The sequence below is a fragment of the Budorcas taxicolor genome, chromosome 3 (genome assembly GCF_023091745.1).
Source record: "Budorcas taxicolor isolate Tak-1 chromosome 3, Takin1.1, whole genome shotgun sequence".
NCBI classification, from domain to species: Eukaryota; Metazoa; Chordata; class Mammalia; order Artiodactyla; family Bovidae; genus Budorcas; species Budorcas taxicolor.
Genome location: NC_068912.1, coordinates 59,040,553 through 59,060,500, shown reverse-complemented (window position 1 = coordinate 59,060,500; position 19,948 = coordinate 59,040,553). Strand labels below are relative to the sequence as shown.

Genomic DNA, 19,948 nt, shown 5'->3' with positions numbered 1-19,948 from the left:
CGCTTACTCCTTGGAAGTAAAGATATGATAAACTTAGATAGTGTATTAAAAAACAACAAAGGTTTGTATAGTCAAAGCAATGGTTTTTCTTGTATGTAGGGCTGTGAGTGTTGGACCATAAAGAAGGCTGAGCATCAAAGAATTGACTCTTTCAAAGTGTGGTGTTGGAGAAGACTCTTCAGAGTCCTTTGGACAGCGAGGAGATCAAACCAGTCAATCCTAAAGGAAATCAACCCTGAGTATTCATTGGAAGGACTGATGCCGAAGCTGAAGCTCTAATACTTTGGTCACCTAATGCGAAGAGCCAACTCATTGGAAAAAGACCCCGAGGCTGGGAAAGATTGTTGGCAAGAGAAGGGGATGACAGATGATGATATTTTTGGATGGTGTCACTGACTCAATGGGCATGAGTTTGAGCAAGCTCCAGGAGATGGTGAAGGACAGGGAAGCCTGGCGTGCTGCACTCCATGGGGTTGCAAAGAGTCAGACATGACTAAGCAGCTGAACAACAACAAAGCAAACAGCTATGCTTGCAAGTAGGAAAAGTAGAGCTTATTGACACTAAGAATAAAGACCCGAAACATCAATAGTTCTAGCTCAAGAGTAGAAAAATGGATCAGTTTGACTCCACCTTTTCTTATTGTTGTCTACATTCTTGTCAAGGCACTACAAGGAGAATGAGGTATTCAAACTTGAAGACAGAACAAAGAAGCCAGTAAAAAGTCCAAATAAAGCAAAACTAGTTACAGAATGTGGTAATAAGCATGTGGACTTCACCGGCCAACTGGTCAGTGTTGGTTCCACCATTAACAATGAATGACCTTGGCCATACTACTTAAACCCTCCACTCAGTTTCTTCATCTGATACAGGGAAAACAGTAGCTGACCTCACAGGGTTGCCAAGGGGATTAAATAAGCTAATAGCTATAAAATCCTTAGGACAATGCTTGCACATATTAAACCCTATATAAATATTTGTTATCTTAAATAAATCCTCAGTTTGAAATTATTTTAACAATCATACTACGTGTCTGCTGACCTCCAAACCACACTAGCAGTTTCAGGACCTACTGATATCCTGATGGTTCCCATTCCAGACCACGAATCCCCTGCATCTTCCATTATGAATTGCTCCCCAGGAATTCACTTTATAGTTACTTCACATTGGGAATTAAAAGGACTATCCTCCTGAATCTCTCTCAACAATGGTCCCCACAGCTGCAGCCACCACACAGGGTGAGAAATGGCCTCTGTAATGTAGAAGTCAAGGCCTGCAAAACCATAAAAGTCTTCATCCACCCATCACAAAGTCTACCTGTCTTCTGGACACAGGACTGGAATTGGTGCACAACTGGCTACCTGTCACAGAGAATACAAAACAAAGGTAAAATTCTTCACCCAAATGAGTCTTCTTGGTCCAAGAATCACCGTGGAAAGCAAAACTCCTGAGAGCTGCTCAAACCCATTGTCTTAAAGGTTCTCTTCTGTCCTTTTCTTAATTTCCTTTGGATCGAGGTCACCAAACAGCTATGTTAGTTTTGACATTTCCAAGGTCACCAAACAACTACCACTCCGCTAAACCCAGTGAGACCTTGTGTGACTCTGCCTCTCAAGAGTATGACCATTGTTGATACACTCTTTCTTTTTCACAGTTTCCAGGCCACTGTATTCCCCTGGGTTTTCTGGCTACCCCTTTTCTTGGTTTTATGCCGGTTGCTCCTGCCTTTCCATCTTCCCTACATTGGAATGTCCTGGGGCTTATTCCTTGGTCCACTTCTTTCCTCCATCCACACTCCCTTTCACAGTGGGCTCATCTAGTTTTTTGGTTTAAAATAACACTTTTCCCCCCAGTGACTTTCAAATATAGATCTCCAGTCCACCCCTAAATCCTGAAAGCTTCATTCAATAACTCCCTGAGATGTCTAAAAAAAACCCTAAACTTAGCTAGACCAAAGCCAAACTCCCCACCTTCTCCCCAAATCTCTTCTGTCTTCCCCATCTCCACCTTCCCCTAGCCCTGCCATCTTCCTTTGTACCTTACTCATCAGCAAATCCTATTGATGCTATCATCTAAAAAAATTCAGAAATCAGCCACGTCACATCACCTCTAGACTGCTCTCTGGTCCTGCTCTCTGGACCATCTCTTTTGGGCACTGAAATGCCCTCTTAAGCCTCTGCTTTTGCCCCACTACAGTATTTCCTCAAAACAGCAGCCAAAGAGATGCCACTAAAATGTGAGATCATGTCACTCCCTCATTCAAAACCTTCTAATGGCTTCTCCTCTCATCCAGAAAAGTCAAAGCCTTTATGGTAACTGCACAGCCCCATTGAATCTGAGTCTCCCCACCCCCACCCCCTCAGCTCTCTGACCTCATCGCCCCCCTCGCTCACTCCACTCCAGCCATACTGGCCTCCTTTCTGTTCAGCCTCCAAAACTCATTGCATCTTTTGCCTGGAACACCCACCACTGCCCCCCTCCAGCCCCCATACCCACACGATTCGCTCCCTCACCACTTTCCTATCTCGGCTACAAGGTCATCTTTTAGGTGAAGCTGTCCCTCACAATACTTTTTTTAAATTGCAAACTATACCTGTTTAGCACACTTCTTATCTTCCCTGCTCTATTTTTTCCCATTAGACTCCTCAACATCTTATTTTACAAAATTTATAATAATGGCATTCTATCATGTATACTATCATGTAAGAATTGAATCGCCAGTCTATGTCTGACGCAGGATACAGCATGCTTGGGGCTGGTGCATGGGGATGACGCACAGAGATGTTATGGGGAGGGAGGTGGGAGGGGGGTTCATGTTTGGGAACACATGTAAGAATTAAAGATTTTAAAATAAAAAAAAAATAAATAAAAAAAATAAAAAAAAATAAAATTTACTATAAAATTATTTTGTTTGTCCCATTACAGCACTTACATTGCCTTCCCCTATTAGAGTATAAGCTCCAGGCAGGTGGGGGTTTATGTCTGTTCATGTTCACTCCTGCATTCCTACCACCTAGTAAGTGCCTTTTTTTACAGCAGGTACTCAATAAATATTTGCTGAATGAAGGGGAATAACGTCTGACTTGGTTCCTCTTACCTAAGACAGTCATCACCGTCTTCATTAGCTTCATGGGCGTCCTCCGGCGGCTGATGGACCCACTCGTATGCGGAGACAAGACGTTGGTTTTCCTCTTTACATACATGTAGATCCTCAGGTACACCACGACCATAATGAAGAAGGCCATGAGGTTGGACACAGTCCAGAAAATGAGGTAACTCCTGCTATAAATGGGGGCCAGGGAAGAGCAGGCAGAGATGTCACAGAGGCAATTCCAGCCCAGCGTGGGGACAGCCCCCATAAAGATGGCGATGGCCCAGACGAACAAGATGAGCAGCGTCACCCTCTTTTTGGTCAGGTTGCTGTGGACCCGCATTCTCATGATTGACATGTGCCTTTCCACGGCAATAACCAACAAATTGGTCAAGGAGGCTGTTAAGCTAGCGTCCAGAAGTCCCTGGCGGAGAAACCACCGGTTGACAGTCAGAGTTTTTGAAACTGGGCCAGTGTTAAACATCAGGTACACATAGGCAATTCCAGCAAAGAAGTCTGCAGCAGCTAGGTTAGCCAACAGGTAGTAGAAGGGGAAATGAAACTTTCTGTTTTTGATCACTGCTGCGATGACTAGAGAATTAGAAAAAAAGATAAACAGGCAGAAAAATGTTCCAAGACACAAAGCAGTTAAAAGCTTCGTTCCTGTCCACTCATCAGCAGTGTCAGTGTTGCTCCTATTATAAAAAAAGTCCATCCGCTTATCATAGTAACACTCATTCATTGTGGAGAAGAACTGAACATCCTAGAAAGAAATTTAAAGAAGAAACAAATATCACTCTTTGCAAAAATCAGTCACTAAACCACCAGTTGCCATTGCTAAGCCCCTTATTTTAGTCAACTCCTGTTAATCCTTCAGATCCTGGTGTAAATGTCCCTTGCTCCAGGACCCTGGTCCTTGACCTCCTATTACAACATTTATCTCACATTGGTCACGGTTTTCTGTTTCTCAGGTTAGGTGCAAGCTCAGTGAGCGAGGGTACTATCTATTTTGTTCATCATGATAACCCCAGGACCCATCTGCCCTGGCTGTCTCAAGACCAATATTTACTGAATGGTTGGCTGGCTGGCTGAAAGAATGACTGATCAGGAGGCAAAACTAGGTCAAATATTCTGAACCTTGCAATAATCCACTCTATACTGGTAACAATTACAGCATAGCATGTTAACACTTCTCCTGGTGGTTTCCAGCTCATTGCTTATTTATAGGTTCTGTACATTAATCAAGGGCAAGTTGGTAATGCCAGGCACATTCTTGCCAAGATATCAGGTGCTGAGTTACTCTTCACATGACCATATGGCTTTCCCAAGACTTCTGATCCACCTTTGCCATGTTTTAGTTTCAAGCTACGACGACACTGGTTAAGCACGTGGCACAGGGCTGGCGACTTTGTCCTCAATCCTCCTTTTTTACCTTCTTGTTCACTTCTTTCTTACTCTCCTAAGCCAAACTGCACCAATGTGAGTTTGCATATTTGATTATCCACCTCAATCACTTCAAGTCAGTTTCCTTCCCTGGGCTCTGTTTAATGGCCGGTAGCAGAAATCCAGTCCTTCATGGGTAAGACTAGAATCTGGAGTCTGAGGGTATGATAATGCACTTGCCAAGTAAAGACAAGTTGTCCAGACACACGTCTGAAAGTAGACCCCACACTGGGGTATCAGGAAGACAAGTAAGATACTAATCTCAGGATGAGGTCTCTTGCAGTCCGAAAGTGAGGGGTTCTGACCGAAGAGGGGCTGGGCAGGGTCTCAAACGATGCGCATGCATCTGTGCTTGTTGGGAAGACCAGGTGTTTTGCCTCAGAGTGATCCGGCCATTGCTGTGAAGGGTCCAATCAATGGAGAATGGAGTTGAAGACCAGGTAATCTAGCTTCTGGAGAGAATGACCAGGGCTCTCTCTCAAGAAACGAGGCTACAATATTTCTTCTGGAAAATTGGATACCTGGTAGACATGTGCACTGAGCAGTCCACTGGTGGGAATGAAGTGGCTCTAACAGTGAAAACTTAGTGGAAATCCCCAGCTTTTAAGGCTCTCATAAATTCTAAAGGCTCTTGTAAAGCTCAATATCACATCCAGAATCAGGATAAGGGGATCAAATATCAGTCTAAAGCAGTACAAAATAGAGATTTATTGTAGACAGTCTTCATTTTAATTTATAATGGTATAATGATATTTTTACTGAATTAGATATATGTGTCTCTGCCATAAATAATGAAAGGTAAACTATCATGATATATGTTTCAGATAAACAAATGGGAATGATCTCAAAATACAAATGGGTCTAAGTGCCTTTTACTAATGACAAAACAAAAACTATTCTCTTTGGAAGATACTCACCAACCACTAACTGCCAATATCAGACAACTTCATAAAACAGGTCAATATATCTACATTATATCATGATAATTTTCCCAAGTTAAAACTACATGTCTATATGATAATTTTCACAATCTTCCAGTATGAATATACCACAATTTACTTAACTAATCCCTAACTGTTGGATATTTAAGTTGTTTCTAATATTTTACTTTGACAAGAAAGACTACATTCTTATGCATTAATCTTTACACACTTGGCCAATTATTTCCTTAGGATTAATCCATAGATTTTAGTTGATGAAGTAGCAAATATAAACTTATTTAAAGGTTTCTTGTATATGTTGTCGAACTGCCCTCAAGACAGATATTTCTAATCCCACCAGCAGCAGATGAGAGTTGAATGGAAGATACTAATCTAGTAAAATTCAATTTTAATATCCAAAGAGAAAATGTAGCTTTCAACAGTACTGAAAGTATACTAAAATTCAGGACAAAAAAATCCAAAAACCACATGAGAAATTTTAATGATTATATGCCTTTTTAGTATGCAATTGCTATGTGTCCTTCTACTAATGAAAAATATTTCATGTATTTTATTTTGCTATATGTTCTAGTTAGTTAAGAGAAACACTGTTCTGATTTAAAAATTATATTTATTGCTGTTTAGTTGCTAAGTCATGTCTGACTTTTTTGTGACCCCATGGATTGTAGCCCACCAGGTTCTTCTTGTCCATCGGATTTCCCAGGCAAGAATACTGGAGCGGGTTGCCATTTCCTTCTCCAGGGGATCTTCCCAACTCACAGATCGAACCTGAATCTCTTGCATTGGCAAGTGGATTCTTTACCACTGAACCTCTTGGGAAGTCCTAAAACTATATTACCTTTAATTCATCAGTTTATCAAGATTAATGTCAGAAAGATGTAGGAATTAACATACTAGCAGAAAACTAAATTTTCCTAATTTCCTTTAAAAGGGGTTTTTAACATTTATTGTGGTTCATAAACTTGGTTGAATTTGTAATTATATCATGCCCTAAAACCTCAATGATTCTTAAAAACTTTAAAAATCTTCAAATTCAACTTTCCCTCATCAAATCGAAATGGCACATTCTTCAACATATTTTAGCAAAAGTTGTCCTGAGAATGAGAAGTAGTTTTGTCTTACAAAGTTGAAAACCACAGGAAAACCATGATTAACCAGAACTCCCACCACAGTTTCCTACATCCCAGGCTCTAATTCTACTTTTGAGAGAAGTAGACAATGAGAATATTAAAAAGTTAATATAGGGAATTTGTGAAAAAGATTCCACAAGATGGAATATTATGCACCCATTGAAAATCATGTTTACTATGAGGCTGTATTATTATGAAGAAAAGCATATGCTATTGTTTTAATTAAAATAAAGTATATGTATATATACATATATATGTAAGTACACATATATTTATATATATATACACACACACATATAAACACACACAAATATGTGTGTGTGTGTGCATCTTGACTGCTTTTAAAAGACAGAAAAAAGAAGAGGGAAAAAACTCAAAGTGTAAATAGTTAACAAAGAATGGTAGAATTGTGGGGTTTTATTTTTTAATTCATTCCAGTTTTTTCTACAGTCTACATTTTTTGTAATAAATAAACAGACTCTTAAATGCTGGTTTACAAATTCTGTCTTTGAAAACTATGACACTGAAAAATCAAACTTAATCCTCAAAGGAAAAACCTCAAGGATTTACTTATGTTCATTATTGTTACTCTTATCAACATAGCACACTTTAGAGTTTTCCAATGATAATGAAAATAAAATGGTTTTCTTCTTAAAACTTCATGAAACAACAAAACCTTATAATGCTGACAGCTGGCCCAATCAAGAGGTCCCATCAAGAGGCCAAATCAAGAGGTTTTCTAACTTATACAACATTCCCAACACAATCACCCCAAAGCCCCAAAAATGAATAATGGAAGTTTGTGAATTAGTACTTCTGATATTTTTTTCCTCTGCCATAAGCTGTCAAGCTTGTTGACAGTCCCCAGTATATATTAACAACAGATCACCATATTCTCTTAGCTGGAAATTACCAAAAACTTAGTGAGCTTATAACAAATGATCGACTTATCATTTCTTGACCGCTCTCAAACCTCAAAATATGATTCTATTATAAGTTCTAAACATCCCCTCCTCAGAAATACCCCCTCTAACCAATCCAAAGTAACCCTCGGTTCCCGCTATCAGAGAGCCTTGCTTTCTCTACCAGTTATGACATACTATTTGTGCGTGTTTTGTCTTTATTATCCATCCCCCTCTGCTAGACCTCTCTGCTCCATGAGACCAGGGACCTTGCCTTTTATGCTCACATCTATAGCATTAGCATGTGTGGAGGGGACAAATGAATCTCCATTTAACACTATCTCCTCCCCACTAAAAGGAAGAGGTTCAGTTAAATGCCTTTGATGACTTACACATCACCCACTAACTATGCCAACTGGAGAATTTCACTGATTAACTACTGGTTCTTGGGTTAGTTACTTAATATCTTGACTTTACTATCTATTTTTAACTGCTAATATTTGAGTGATTACTCTGTGCCTGATGCAGGACTAAGCACTTTATGTAGGTCTTCTCATTTAATCATACCACAGTGATGCAGATACTATTATATGATCTATTGTGTGGGTGAGGAAACTGAAGTATCCTCGCCTAAGGTCACACAGCTAGTAAGTGGAAGACCTTGTCTTCTCTTGAGGCAGCTGTGCTCCCAGGCTTGCAAGCTTCTCCACAACACTACATTTTCTCTCCACAGACAAATGAAATACCAGACAGATCAAGAACTATAGTCATACTTACAATAACCTTGGAATTACCAAAATAGAATGATCCCATCAAATCACATTCAAAGACTGTCTTGTGCTATACGCATATTAAAAAAAAAAATGGGACAGCCTAAATACCCTTTAGATTTTTTATTTTGTTTTTAAAGCCCTGAGAAATATAGGAAAAGGCATTTTTTTTCCTGAAAATATGCTTTCAAATTTCATAGAAAGCAGGCCACACAATACAATTTTAAGACTAATGTTATTCAGCTTGAATTCCACCAAATCTCAAGCTGGGCTTTCTTTTTCTTTCTTTCTTTCTTTTTCTTCTTCTTCTTCTTCTTTTTTTTTTTCTATACTAAAGGTTTAGAGGGTTTGAATAGTTTTGACCCAGAAACAAAAGATGTTAAACTCTGGAGGTATTACCACAACTTTAAACTTCGGTAATTTAAGACTTCAGAAAATAATGGTTTAGAAAGTCTATATGTGGAATCCAAATGAAAACTTAAGGAGCAAAGCTTTCATTTAGACTCTCCCAAACTTGAGTCTCTAAAACACTGTCCAGCCAGCCCATAATGTGGAAACAATTATGAAAATTAAAACATGTGAAAACCACTCAAGCAGCTTATTTCAAACTACATCTTGGGAGACAAGTTGCTGCTGGCCTTTTAGTTGGCTTTCAACGCCACTTTCTTTTTCCCCTTAGGATGAAATAGCGTACCTCCAAAACAAGATCTGTTGGTGCTGTGCACGTTTTCGTTTCCTGTGGTCTACAAGTGTAGAGCTCTCCTGTCCTCTCTGGAAACCCTGGCCAGATGGGAGCTGGAGATCAGGTTAGTCAGTACACTAACAACCAGAAAAGAGACCACTCCTGCCAATCAACCACATTTGTGCACTGAATTCTTCTTACTAATTCATGTTAATGGCAAAATTGGGATAGCATGGGATATTTTAACTCCACACATGATCCCTGAGGTTCATTTCAGCCATGAATTTCAAGGCCCTTAAACTGCTGCCCCTCTGCTCAGAAGCCTCTTCCCCTAGATATTCTCAGGGCTCACTCTGCCACCTCATTCCTGTCCAAACATCACTTCATCGGAGTCCCTTCCCTGCCACTTTGTAAAAGAGCACCTCTCCAAACTCCCACCCGACCCCTTGCCAACTGCCTGTCACCCTGTCCCTTGCTTTATTATTCTTTACAGCATTTCTCACCACCCGACACTGTCTACTTGGGGTTATGGTCTGTCTCCCCATGTGCTTAGGAAGCTGGGGCCTTTGTGATATTGTGGCATATCCCCAGCACGTGGGACAATGCCCAGCACACAGTAGGCACTCAGTAGACACTAGTTCAATGCAGAATTAAATGAAGTACACATACGCCCACATGCACCCTGCTTGTTTAACCAAACTGAGCATTATTACTTTCCACTGCTGCTTCTGCTGCTGCGCTCTCTCTAATTAGGGTCTCAGAACTCTTTCACTTTCCTCTGTAGACTTCGCTCCCAGCTCTGCTAGCTGAGAGGTATGAGGAGTGGTGTTTGCCACCTTGGAACAGAAACTTCACCAGAGCAGACAAATCAGGGTGGTCTGAAGGGTAGTCCCATGGTAGAGACCTCTCCCCAGTCTGTATGGACATCAGAAATTAAGACTCCTCTTTGCACACAACTTCCAAAGAAAACGGGGACTCAATGGCCAAAGCTAGGCCAATTGAGCAACAAAGTAAAGCAGGATTGGACTATCACCCAATGTGTTAAAAAAAATCTATTAGTCATACTGATGGAAATAAAAGACTGAAAAATATAATTAACAAAAAAAGAAGAGATGAATCTCCCATGCAGAAGAATTCCAAATAAATTATGTAGATGTTCCCCTCTAAAGGAGGAGAACATCTCTCCCAGTCCTTACATGTGGACTGTGCATGGTGACTTCTTCCCAAAGAGGAGAGCATGACAGGGTGTGGGCCTCTTTTCAGTGCAGAAACTTGACAGACATGACTTCGGCCAGGTAATCAAGGTCAGCATCAACAGCGACCAGTCACACTGCTAGCCTGTAACCTTGATCAGATACATTAAGAATGACACTTTACTCTGTAATCTTCTTTCTGCAAACCATGCTGCTGCTGGTTACTCAGTCATGTCCACTCTACGACCCCATGGACTGTAGCCTGCCGGGCTCCTCTGTCCATGGGGATTCTCCAGGCCAGAATACTGGAATGGGTTGCCATGCCTTTCTCCAGGAGATTTTTCCAACCCAGGGTTCGAACCCAGGTCTCCCACGTTGCAGGCAGATTCTTTACCATCTAAGCCACCAGGGAAGCCCAAGCCCAAGAATACTGGAGTGGGTAGCCTACCCCTTCTCCGGGTGATCTTCCCGACCCAGGAATCGAACCATGGATTCCTGCCTTGCAGGCATATTCTTTACCAGCTGAGCTACCAAGGAACCCCCACAAAACCCATAATCCCAGCCTGATCTGAGAAAAACCTCAGATAAATTCCAACAGGAGAACATTCTCAAAAATCATCAAAATCATCAAAAACAAAGAAAATCTGAGAAACTATTCCAGCTAAGAGGAACATAAGGAGACATGACATCTAAATATAATGTGTATCTTAGATCTTTCAACATAAAAGGAATATTATGTAAAAAGTGAGAATATTTGAATGAGTATTATATTTATTATTATATAATACATACAATTATAATATAAACATTATATTTATATATTTATAAATATATAATTTATAAATATAAATATATTAAGTACATAATTATATATAATAATTATATGCAATTGTTATAATTATATAATATTATTAATATCTGAGAATAACTAACTAAATAAATATTTAGTTAATAATAATGTTTCCATATCAGTTCATTAAGTGTAACAAATGCACCATATTAATGGGAGATGTTAGTAACAGGAGTAGGGGTATAACATGGGAACTCTCTATACTATCTGGTCAATTTTTCTGTAAATATGAAACTGTCCTATAACCAAACAATATTTAAAATAGATTTTAAAAAGAGAGGGGAGAGGATGTCAGCTCTGCTATACTGCAGCAATTTCAAAATAAAGCCTGCAGGTTTCATAAGCAGTAATTTTACTCTTTGCTGTAGCAAAATAACACAGAGGAGCAGCCATCTATTGGAGATTCAACTTAAACAGATACCGTCCATGACAGAAGACTGGGATCCTCGATATTCTCAGGTAAAGCTCATACATTTATATTAGGGCTCCCCGCTAAGTGTAGGGCTACTACAAATCTGCAACCCTCTCTGAATACACTAGACCATTTCTCTTAAGCAAGTTAAACTCAATTCTGTTGAAAAGATTCATTACTCTGTTTAAGAGCAAATGGTAAACTCCGGCACATAAAGTTGTTCTGGTCTCGACCCCTGTTCTCCACATAGCATCCAGGTCCGGCGGTACACCGAGAGACGCTGCTGGTAGTGGTGTTCCCCAAGCAGCAGACACACAGGAGTAGCAAGCACAACCGGGTGCGCTTGGGAAATGAGAAACTTCCGTGCCTCGAGCCATCTTCAGCTTCGAGTGGTGACACACAGGGGAAACGGCAGCGAGAGCTCAGCAGAATAAACAGATTACTGTGTCAGGGCTCATTTCTGAGCCCTGTAGGTAGGGAGGACCGCCTGTTGCATGTCAGCTGATTCGATCACTGCTTTCTCTCTCCATCAGGTGGGTGGATTTATGAACGCGCAGGCTGTAAACACACAGCTTCTACCCAAGGACTTGTTTAATAAACAACTAGAGTCAAACGTATTGTTCCCCAGATGTCACTGATGACTGATTGAGGACTGTCTTAAACCTCTTGGTTAAACAGGAAAGCAAACTTGAAAACATACCGAACTAAACCAAATAAAAGAGGTGAGACATGGATTTTACGTGATCCGCAAATTCTCTGACTCAGCTTATCCACATGTAATATAAATCTTTAACTGTGTTTACTCTGTCAATTGTATACAATTTTAATCTCCTCTAATTCATTAGGCTGGACAGATGACATACATTTTGGCTGTCCTAAAAGTAAAGATGCTAATCAGAATGCTTAAAATGACTAATATTTACATATAATATAACCCAATATGTTCTATTATGTAGCAAATGATCCTTAGATCATCATGTAATCACATGTTTGAAGGAGGAGAGAATGCCAAAATTTTAAATGTGGACATTCATCCCTGAAAGAGATATTTTTTTGTACAAAGAACTTTGTCATTCTGTGAAGATATATTTTGAGAAATTTCAAAGTTCCTACTTACAACCAATGACTTCTCAGAAGAAGAAAATCAGATTTCTTTTCCTTATAAAATTCACAACAGAGAAAATTGTGGTCCAAACTGCTTGTCTTAACATAACCATATACTGCATTCACTCCCTAGCTCGATCCATTTCGTGACTAAATCTGCCTCTGGTACTGAGAAGGATGTTCAAGAATCTCCCATTCTACATGGTGTGTTCCAAATAGTCCCCCGCTGTTCCCAGTAACAAGTGAATAGTGACCTGCAGTGACCCCTCCTTGCTTCTGGAAAGCATGCCCGCCCAGGTTAGTGCCTGTTTGAATCCTGAAATTTGATACAGAAAGGAAAATCACACTTTCAAAGCATGTGGCTATAGAGAGAGACGGTTGTTTTAATGAAAGCTTCAGAAGCTCTAAAGGAGAGCACTGCTGTCTGGTCACTAAAGCAGGAGTCTCACAGCCATCCCCATTCCATCCCCCTCTACCACCCTATGTGCGCAGAGAAGCAAAACAGCACACCTGTATGAAGGTAACCAGGTCACAGAAGTGCATACAGAAGACAGGAGAACGCTGTGCCTGATTTCAACCATCCGCCCAGCCAGCTCCCTCTCCGACCCGCTCCACTTGCTCTTTTCCCTGTTGGGACCTCATCAACTGGCTTCCTTGCCCTCCAGCTCCTACCCTGAGAGGTACAGTGAAAGATGAAGAGGAGGGGGTGGGGCAGAGCTGAGACACTGACTTCCCCTGCCCACTCCCTGGCATATTGCTCTGAGTTGGCCGGGTTAGTACCTGGCAGGCAGCCTCTCGTTACTGGCAGCCTCCCCTTCCCCCTCTCCTTGGCTTTCAGCTTGAGGGGTGTTAACAGCTCCTTGCTGTTTCCAGCTCTGGGTCATTGCACCATCTCTTGATTTCCATGAACTCTGCCCTCCCCCAGTTACCAAGTGATCAACCCCCTCCTCCAGATACCAAATTAACTCTCACGTAGTGAAACAGATATCATCTTCAAGTACATTATAATACAACAGTGTTATTTGAAAGGTGTTAATATGCTATCAGTTATAGATTTTCTGAAATCTTTTAGTATGATCAAGCACACATAATATTTCCTAGCTATAAATGTAGCAACTCTCAGAGAAGGCAAGAGGAATAAACAGTATTCTCAAAGGCATGCGCCAGTATTACAATTCTTTAGATGTTCCCTATGTCCCCTTAGACATGCCAGAACCCTAGCAAATTTCCCTACACACACTAAGTGATTCAATCGATGAGTGATTTGCCCACAGTTAGGAGTTATATGCAGGCTTCACTAGTGGTTCAGTGGTAAAGAATCTGCCTGCCGATGCAGGAGATACAGGTTCAGTCCCAGGGTCAGGAAGATCCCCGGCAGTAGGAAATGGCAACCCACTCCAGTATTCTTGCGTGGGAAATCCCATGGACAGAAGGGCCTGGCAGACTACAGTCCATGGGGTTGGGAACAGTCAGACACGACTGAGCACAGATGCCTCCGCATCAGGGGTTATACACAAGAAAGATGACTGCACAACAGACCTTGCATGCCGGAGTCTGCCTCCTGGATGTCCTGCAGTGTACTCCAGCATCAGCTGTACTCCAGCATCAGCTCTGAGTTCCTGGTCTTGTATACCATGCAAATAAATGACACGGGTTGAGGTGTTCATTTGGGCCTCAGGTTAGCCAGGTCTGAAACTAGAAGCGGAGAGAAAGAAGCAGCAGACGTTCCCTTACGGTGCTGTGAAGAGGGTGGGGCAGAGAGGGGCAGGGTAATGACAACCTGAGCCAAGGGGCACTGCCACCTGATTTGAGGCCAGGCAGACATTGCCACAGGGCTGCCTTTTGGTGGCACCGCTGATCCACCCTCCACAGTGGCATTTCCAGTGGCAGGGCCAGCCACGGGGGCTGCTGGATGAGCGCTGCTCTCCCAGAAGCTCTGCAGGCTGGTGGAGACACTAAAATGCTGTAGATACTATAATGGTGGCGATGCTATGATGGCAGATGATTTTTACGCCCTGCGGACATGAACCAGACTTAGTCCCTAAGTAGACAAAGAGCGTGGGGGCTTAAGGCACTGAGGGAGAGGGAGGGACTCAGGAATCAGCTCATCTCCATTCCATCAACAGTCTCATCTTATCCCAGCACTCCTCACCTCTACTCTTCCAAAATGGCTAACAAACACATGAAAAGATGCTCAATATCACTCATTATCAGAGAAATGCAAATCAAAACCACAATGAGGTACCATTTCATGCCAGTCAGAATGGCTGCGATCCAAAAGTCTACAAGCAATAAACGCTGGAGAGGGTGTGGAGAGAAGGAAACCCTCTTACACTGTTGGTGGGAATGCAAACTAGTACAGCCACTATGGAGAACAGTGTGGAGATTCCTTAAAAAACTGGAAATAGAGCTGCCTTATGACCCAGCAATCCCACTGCTGGGCATACACACTGAGGAAACCAGAATTGAAAGAGACATGTGTACCTCAATGTTCATCACAGCACTGTTAATAATAGCCAGGATATGGAAGCAACCTAGATGTCCACCAGCAGACAAATGGATAAGAAAGCTGTGGTACATATACACAATGGAGTATTACTCAGCCATTAAAAAGAATACATTTGAATCAGTTCTAATGAGGTGGATGAAACTGGAGCCGATTATACAGACTGAAGTAAGCCAGAAAGAAAAACACCAATACAGTATACTAACACATATATATGGAATTTAGAAAGATGGTAATGATAACCCTGTATGCGAGACAGCAAAAGAGACACAGATGTATGGAACAGTCTTCTGGACTCTGTGGGAGAGGGAGAGGGTGGGATGATTTGGGAGAATGACATTGAAACATGTATAATATCATATATGAAACGAATCACCAGTCCAGGTTCGATGCATGATACAGGATGCTTGGGGCTGGTGCACTGGGATGACCCAGAGGGATGGTACAGGGAAGGAGGTGGGAGGGGGGTTCAGGACGGGGAACACGTGTATACCCGTGGCGGATTCATGTTGATGTATGGCAATACCAATACAATATTGTAAAGTAATTAGCCTCCAATTAAAATAAATAAATTTAAATTTTAAAAAAATGAATACAAACACACTTGGGGAAGATGAGAGGCAGTACTTAACTCTGGAACCTACACACACGTATACCCCTGGAACTTTCAGACATATACACATTCATTCTCCTAAGGTGACTCTTTATTTACTAAATTCAGATTCTTTTAGCCCCTGGAGGGAACTCCCCTGTTACTGCACTGTAGAAGCAGCCTCTGTCTCAGTATCAGCCTTTACCATCAGACTGCAAGCTTCTGAAAGGCCACCAGTTTCTTACTTACATTTGTGCACCTGATGCCCAATGGACATGGGCACCATGGGCATGTCCACGGGCATGGACAACACGTGTCTAGTTCATGTGTTGGTTAGTTTTAGTTTGCTGGTTGGGAGTAGAAGAGGCAAGAACTTGATCACACTTTATTGAATGATGCCTGGGTGATACAGAAGTAGGAAGAAAGTATAGGCTATTCTTTCAAGAAATTCGGCTATGAAATACTTGGTACCTCTCCTATGGCACTCAACACACCATATTAAATATTTATTTGTCTTCACCTCACTTCTAAACCTGTTGGGCAGAGCTGGTATCCTTCTGTCTCCCTGTTCTCTGAAGCACAAACACAGAAACTTGTTTGTAATCAGCACATAATAAAAAAACATGCTCAATTTTACTGAATAATTCAATGACAAATCCTTTATTTCCAGTCTCTCTTTTTCTTCAGTTTCACTGTGGATATGGACAGAGAGTTACTCTCTTTTTGAAACTCCCCTCCCAAGCCTCTGTGACTCTACTCTTTCCTGGTTCTCTTTCCACTGTCCTCACTATTTCTGTCATGCTTTCTTCTATCAGCCTTGGAGTGTACATATGCCTAGACTCGGCTCTCAGGTCTCTCTTCTTTTCCCTTTAAACTTTCTTGCACCAGAGCTATGATTGCTTAAGTTATCTCCTCTATATGGTGACTCTAGAACTAGCTCAAGCCCTGACACTGCTCATGTCCTCTCTTTCTCATGCTAAGCTCCCAAACTGCCTCCAAGATAAACAAGAAAGTCACCATGAGGGTAGCATCTGTGCAGGATGGAATGAAACCTCCTTCAGTTCAGCTGTTGGAATAGGAACAAAGTTTGAGGCTTAAGCACCAGGTTTTAACACAGAGGCTAAAGCAAGGGTGGTCTTGGGTTTTACTGGTTGTTTGTAGCATAGCATTTGCAAGCTGGCAGAGAGGTTTGGGATTGGAGAGACTTCTCCTAGCTCACACTGGCCAGGATCTTTTGTTTTCCCTCTTCCAGGGCTTTGCTTGGATTCAGGATAGATTGGTAGAACCCCTTTCCTGGTGCTCCACCGATCCTGATTGTTGCAGCATCTCAGGCAATCAGATCCACCTCTGCCCCAGCACACTGAATACAGCCTTGTGGATTCTAACGCCAAATCTGTATATCTCATTTCTGGATTTCCTCCTGAGAATGGTTCTTGGCCCCTTCTTGAGCAAACTTCCCCCTTGTTAACCTCACCACACTACCAGCCTGTGGCCCTTGGGATGCATAAAGGGACCAGCAGAACCCCAGACTCCAAGAGGTCCTGTTCTGAGTGACAGGACATTGAGCTCAGGACAGTTCTTCCAACTCACTTGCCCATGACTGTCTGCTGCCGTGTGACTTCTCTCATAATGATTTCTTTCATCATTCTTGGCTTTATGGTCTATGGCACAGACTGTTAGATCATGTCTTCCTTTTCTTACAGAGTAATACACTCCATTTCCCAGCCTCCTTACAGCCAGGGTGGTTGTGTGGCTAACTCCTTGCTAATGGACTGTGAGCATTAATGAAGATCACAGCTCCCGGGTTAGCCCTGGAACAGCCCGACACTTTCATGCTCTTTCACCTTCCCATGTGCTGGAGCTCAGAGAGGCCTGTGATCCGGCACTCAACATTCAGACCAAGGCAGAGCCCTAGAAGCACAACTCAAAGTCATCCGGGGACAACTTTCCATTAATAAACAGATAAAAATACAGAAATTATGAATAAACACCTAGAAATGTCTGTCACAATTTGACATTGTTATGAAATACAAATGCATGATCTGTGGAGTCCAAACCAAAATACTGGTCTTCAGCATACTGGATGTAAAGATATCTATCTTTAAACAAAGGGAGTTTGAGAAACGTTACCCTGGTAGATGGTAGAGAAACAAAATAAAAGGAGCCCTTCAAATCCAAACCACTCACCTCAGGATTATGAACAAGAGAGAGAAAAAAACACTTCTGTCATCTTCAAATCACTGTATCTGGGGGCCTCTCTGCCAAAGAAGCCTGCAGCTCTAGGTGCAAGCGTTGGAAGGAAACATACTATGAGCAAGCACTGGCTGCTCCTCACAGTTTATAGTGTGTGTGTGTGTCCGCGCTCAGTCACTTAGTCGCGTCTGACTCTTTGTGACCCTATGGCCTGCAGACCACCAGCATCCTCTGTCCATGGGATTATCCTGGCAAGAATACTGGAGTGGATTGACATGCCCTTCTCCAGGGGATCTTCCTGACCCAGGGATCGAACCAGCATCTCCTGCATCTCCTGCATTGGCAGGCAGATTCTTCGCCCCTGAGTCACCTGGGAAGCCCTCGCTTTTAGAAAGGCGTTCCCAGAAAGAGAAGAGCTCAGGCAAGGATCATTTGTAAGCAAAAGTGGAGAAAAATGGGCAGTACCTAGAGGTTGGAGGCCTTGGAGGATCAGAAAAGTTAACTGCTTCTACAACTGCAAAGACTAGAAAATAGTATCATTGCTCATAGCCTTTCTCAAAGGCCTCTCAGTAAAACATGGCATTGGAACAAAGAAGTCAGGCTGATAGGAAAGATCAGAGTAAGCATGCACCCTCCTGCCCAAGTCCCTGTTTTAGAGGAAGTCAGAGTAGAGACCACTAAGGAGAGGAAGAGAGAGATGGGCCCAGACAGAAGCTGGGAAATAAGGAATGCTAAAGAACTTGCTTCAGAATGGAACCTGGATATGGTAACTGGTATATGGAACTGACCAGAAGCAATCAGATCAGAAGACTGTAAACTGTTTAAGGAACCATACTTCCAGGAAGCTACATCATGGCATGAGCTCACACTTTCCAACATCCATTTCAGATATGGCCACAGAGGGTAATGGACAAGGAAGAACTTCCCAGGCGACAGTCAAAGTCAAGGCTGCTAGGAAGACTCTCCCAGAGAGCAGAAGCAGGGATTGAGGCAGGGAAACCTTAATAATTCCTGCCCAGCAGTGGTTCATCATTTTTACACACCTGTGGCTGCTAGGTGTCTTCCACTTTTCAGAATGGGAGTTTTATTTTGTTGTGGTCTGCTTGCTTCTATCCCTCCATTGTATAACGAATGTTTGTCGGTCAGAATAAGCAATGAAATGGACATTTTACCATGAGTATTTAAAACAGGGTTTGGAGAAGGGAAGGTCAGACCTGTGGAGGAAAGTATGGCAGGCCGTGACACACAGGAGGCTGGGGAGCAGGGAGAAAGCGGCACAGGCTGCGGCGGCGGCTGGCCCTGCGTCAGATGCAGGCTCATCGCTGTCAGCAACACCTCTAACCTGGCACGTCGCTGATCTGGCCAGAGCCCTTTCCTTCCTCTCTGGAAGTAACTACAACACAATAACTACAACAACTATACAGACTGTTGAAAGGATAATGAAAGCAACGTTTATAAAGCGCCTAGCAAGCTGCTCAGCGCATAGGGTGTACTCAATAAATGGTAGATAATACTTCCCAAGAAAGTCCGTTAACTCAAAATTTCCCCCAAATTCAATGAAATATACAACTGGCATTCTGGAATCACTGTTCACACTCTAACACATCAATTTAACAAGGACCAATAACAAAGGCATCCTATACCTACACTAAACTAACTAAGTCCAGGAAAGACTCTTCCCCTGCCTGAAAGTATGGGCCCAGCACTGCTGTGATGAGGCCTAGGGCACTGCCACTTCCCTCTGCTGCTGCTTGAAACAAAGCAGGGAAGCAGGAAGGGGCAGGTAGAAGGGGTGAGGAAGCAGAGGAGAGGCAACGTGGTGTGGGGGAAGAACTTGGGTTTTGGGTTCTGGGTTCAAGTACTAGTAGTAAAGCAGGTGAGAAGAGTGGTTAAAGAGCAAGGCCCCGACAATGAACATCATACTCAACAGCGAAAAACTCAAAGTTCTTCCTTTAAGATCAGGAGGGACAAAGCAAGGATACTCACTCTGGCCACTTCTGTTCAATAAAGTATCCCAAGTTCTTGCCAGAATCAGACAAGATGATGACATAAAAGGTATTCACATCAGAAAGGAAGATGTAAACTTATATGTCTGCAGATGACATGATCTCATATGTAGAAAACCCTAAAGATCCCACAGA

The 19,948-nt window shown here is 42.2% G+C and overlaps 1 protein-coding gene across 2 annotated transcripts in view; it reads right to left on the bottom strand.

The window, feature by feature from the left end:
- The window catches only part of LPAR3 (lysophosphatidic acid receptor 3), an 85,683-nt gene that overhangs the window by 53,665 nt on the left and 12,070 nt on the right, over window positions 1–19,948 (bottom strand). The window contains exons 2-3 of one of the 2 annotated variants that reach the window (XM_052637197.1): window positions 14,056–14,211; window positions 3,096–3,852 (exon numbers count right to left, since the gene is read on the bottom strand). In XM_052637197.1, the coding sequence (XP_052493157.1) occupies window positions 3,096–3,831 (736 nt within the window). In that variant the 5' untranslated portion in view covers window positions 3,832–3,852; window positions 14,056–14,211. The remainder of the gene's footprint in view (window positions 1–3,095; window positions 3,853–14,055; window positions 14,212–19,948) is intronic. The other variant, XM_052637198.1, reaches the window with a different exon arrangement.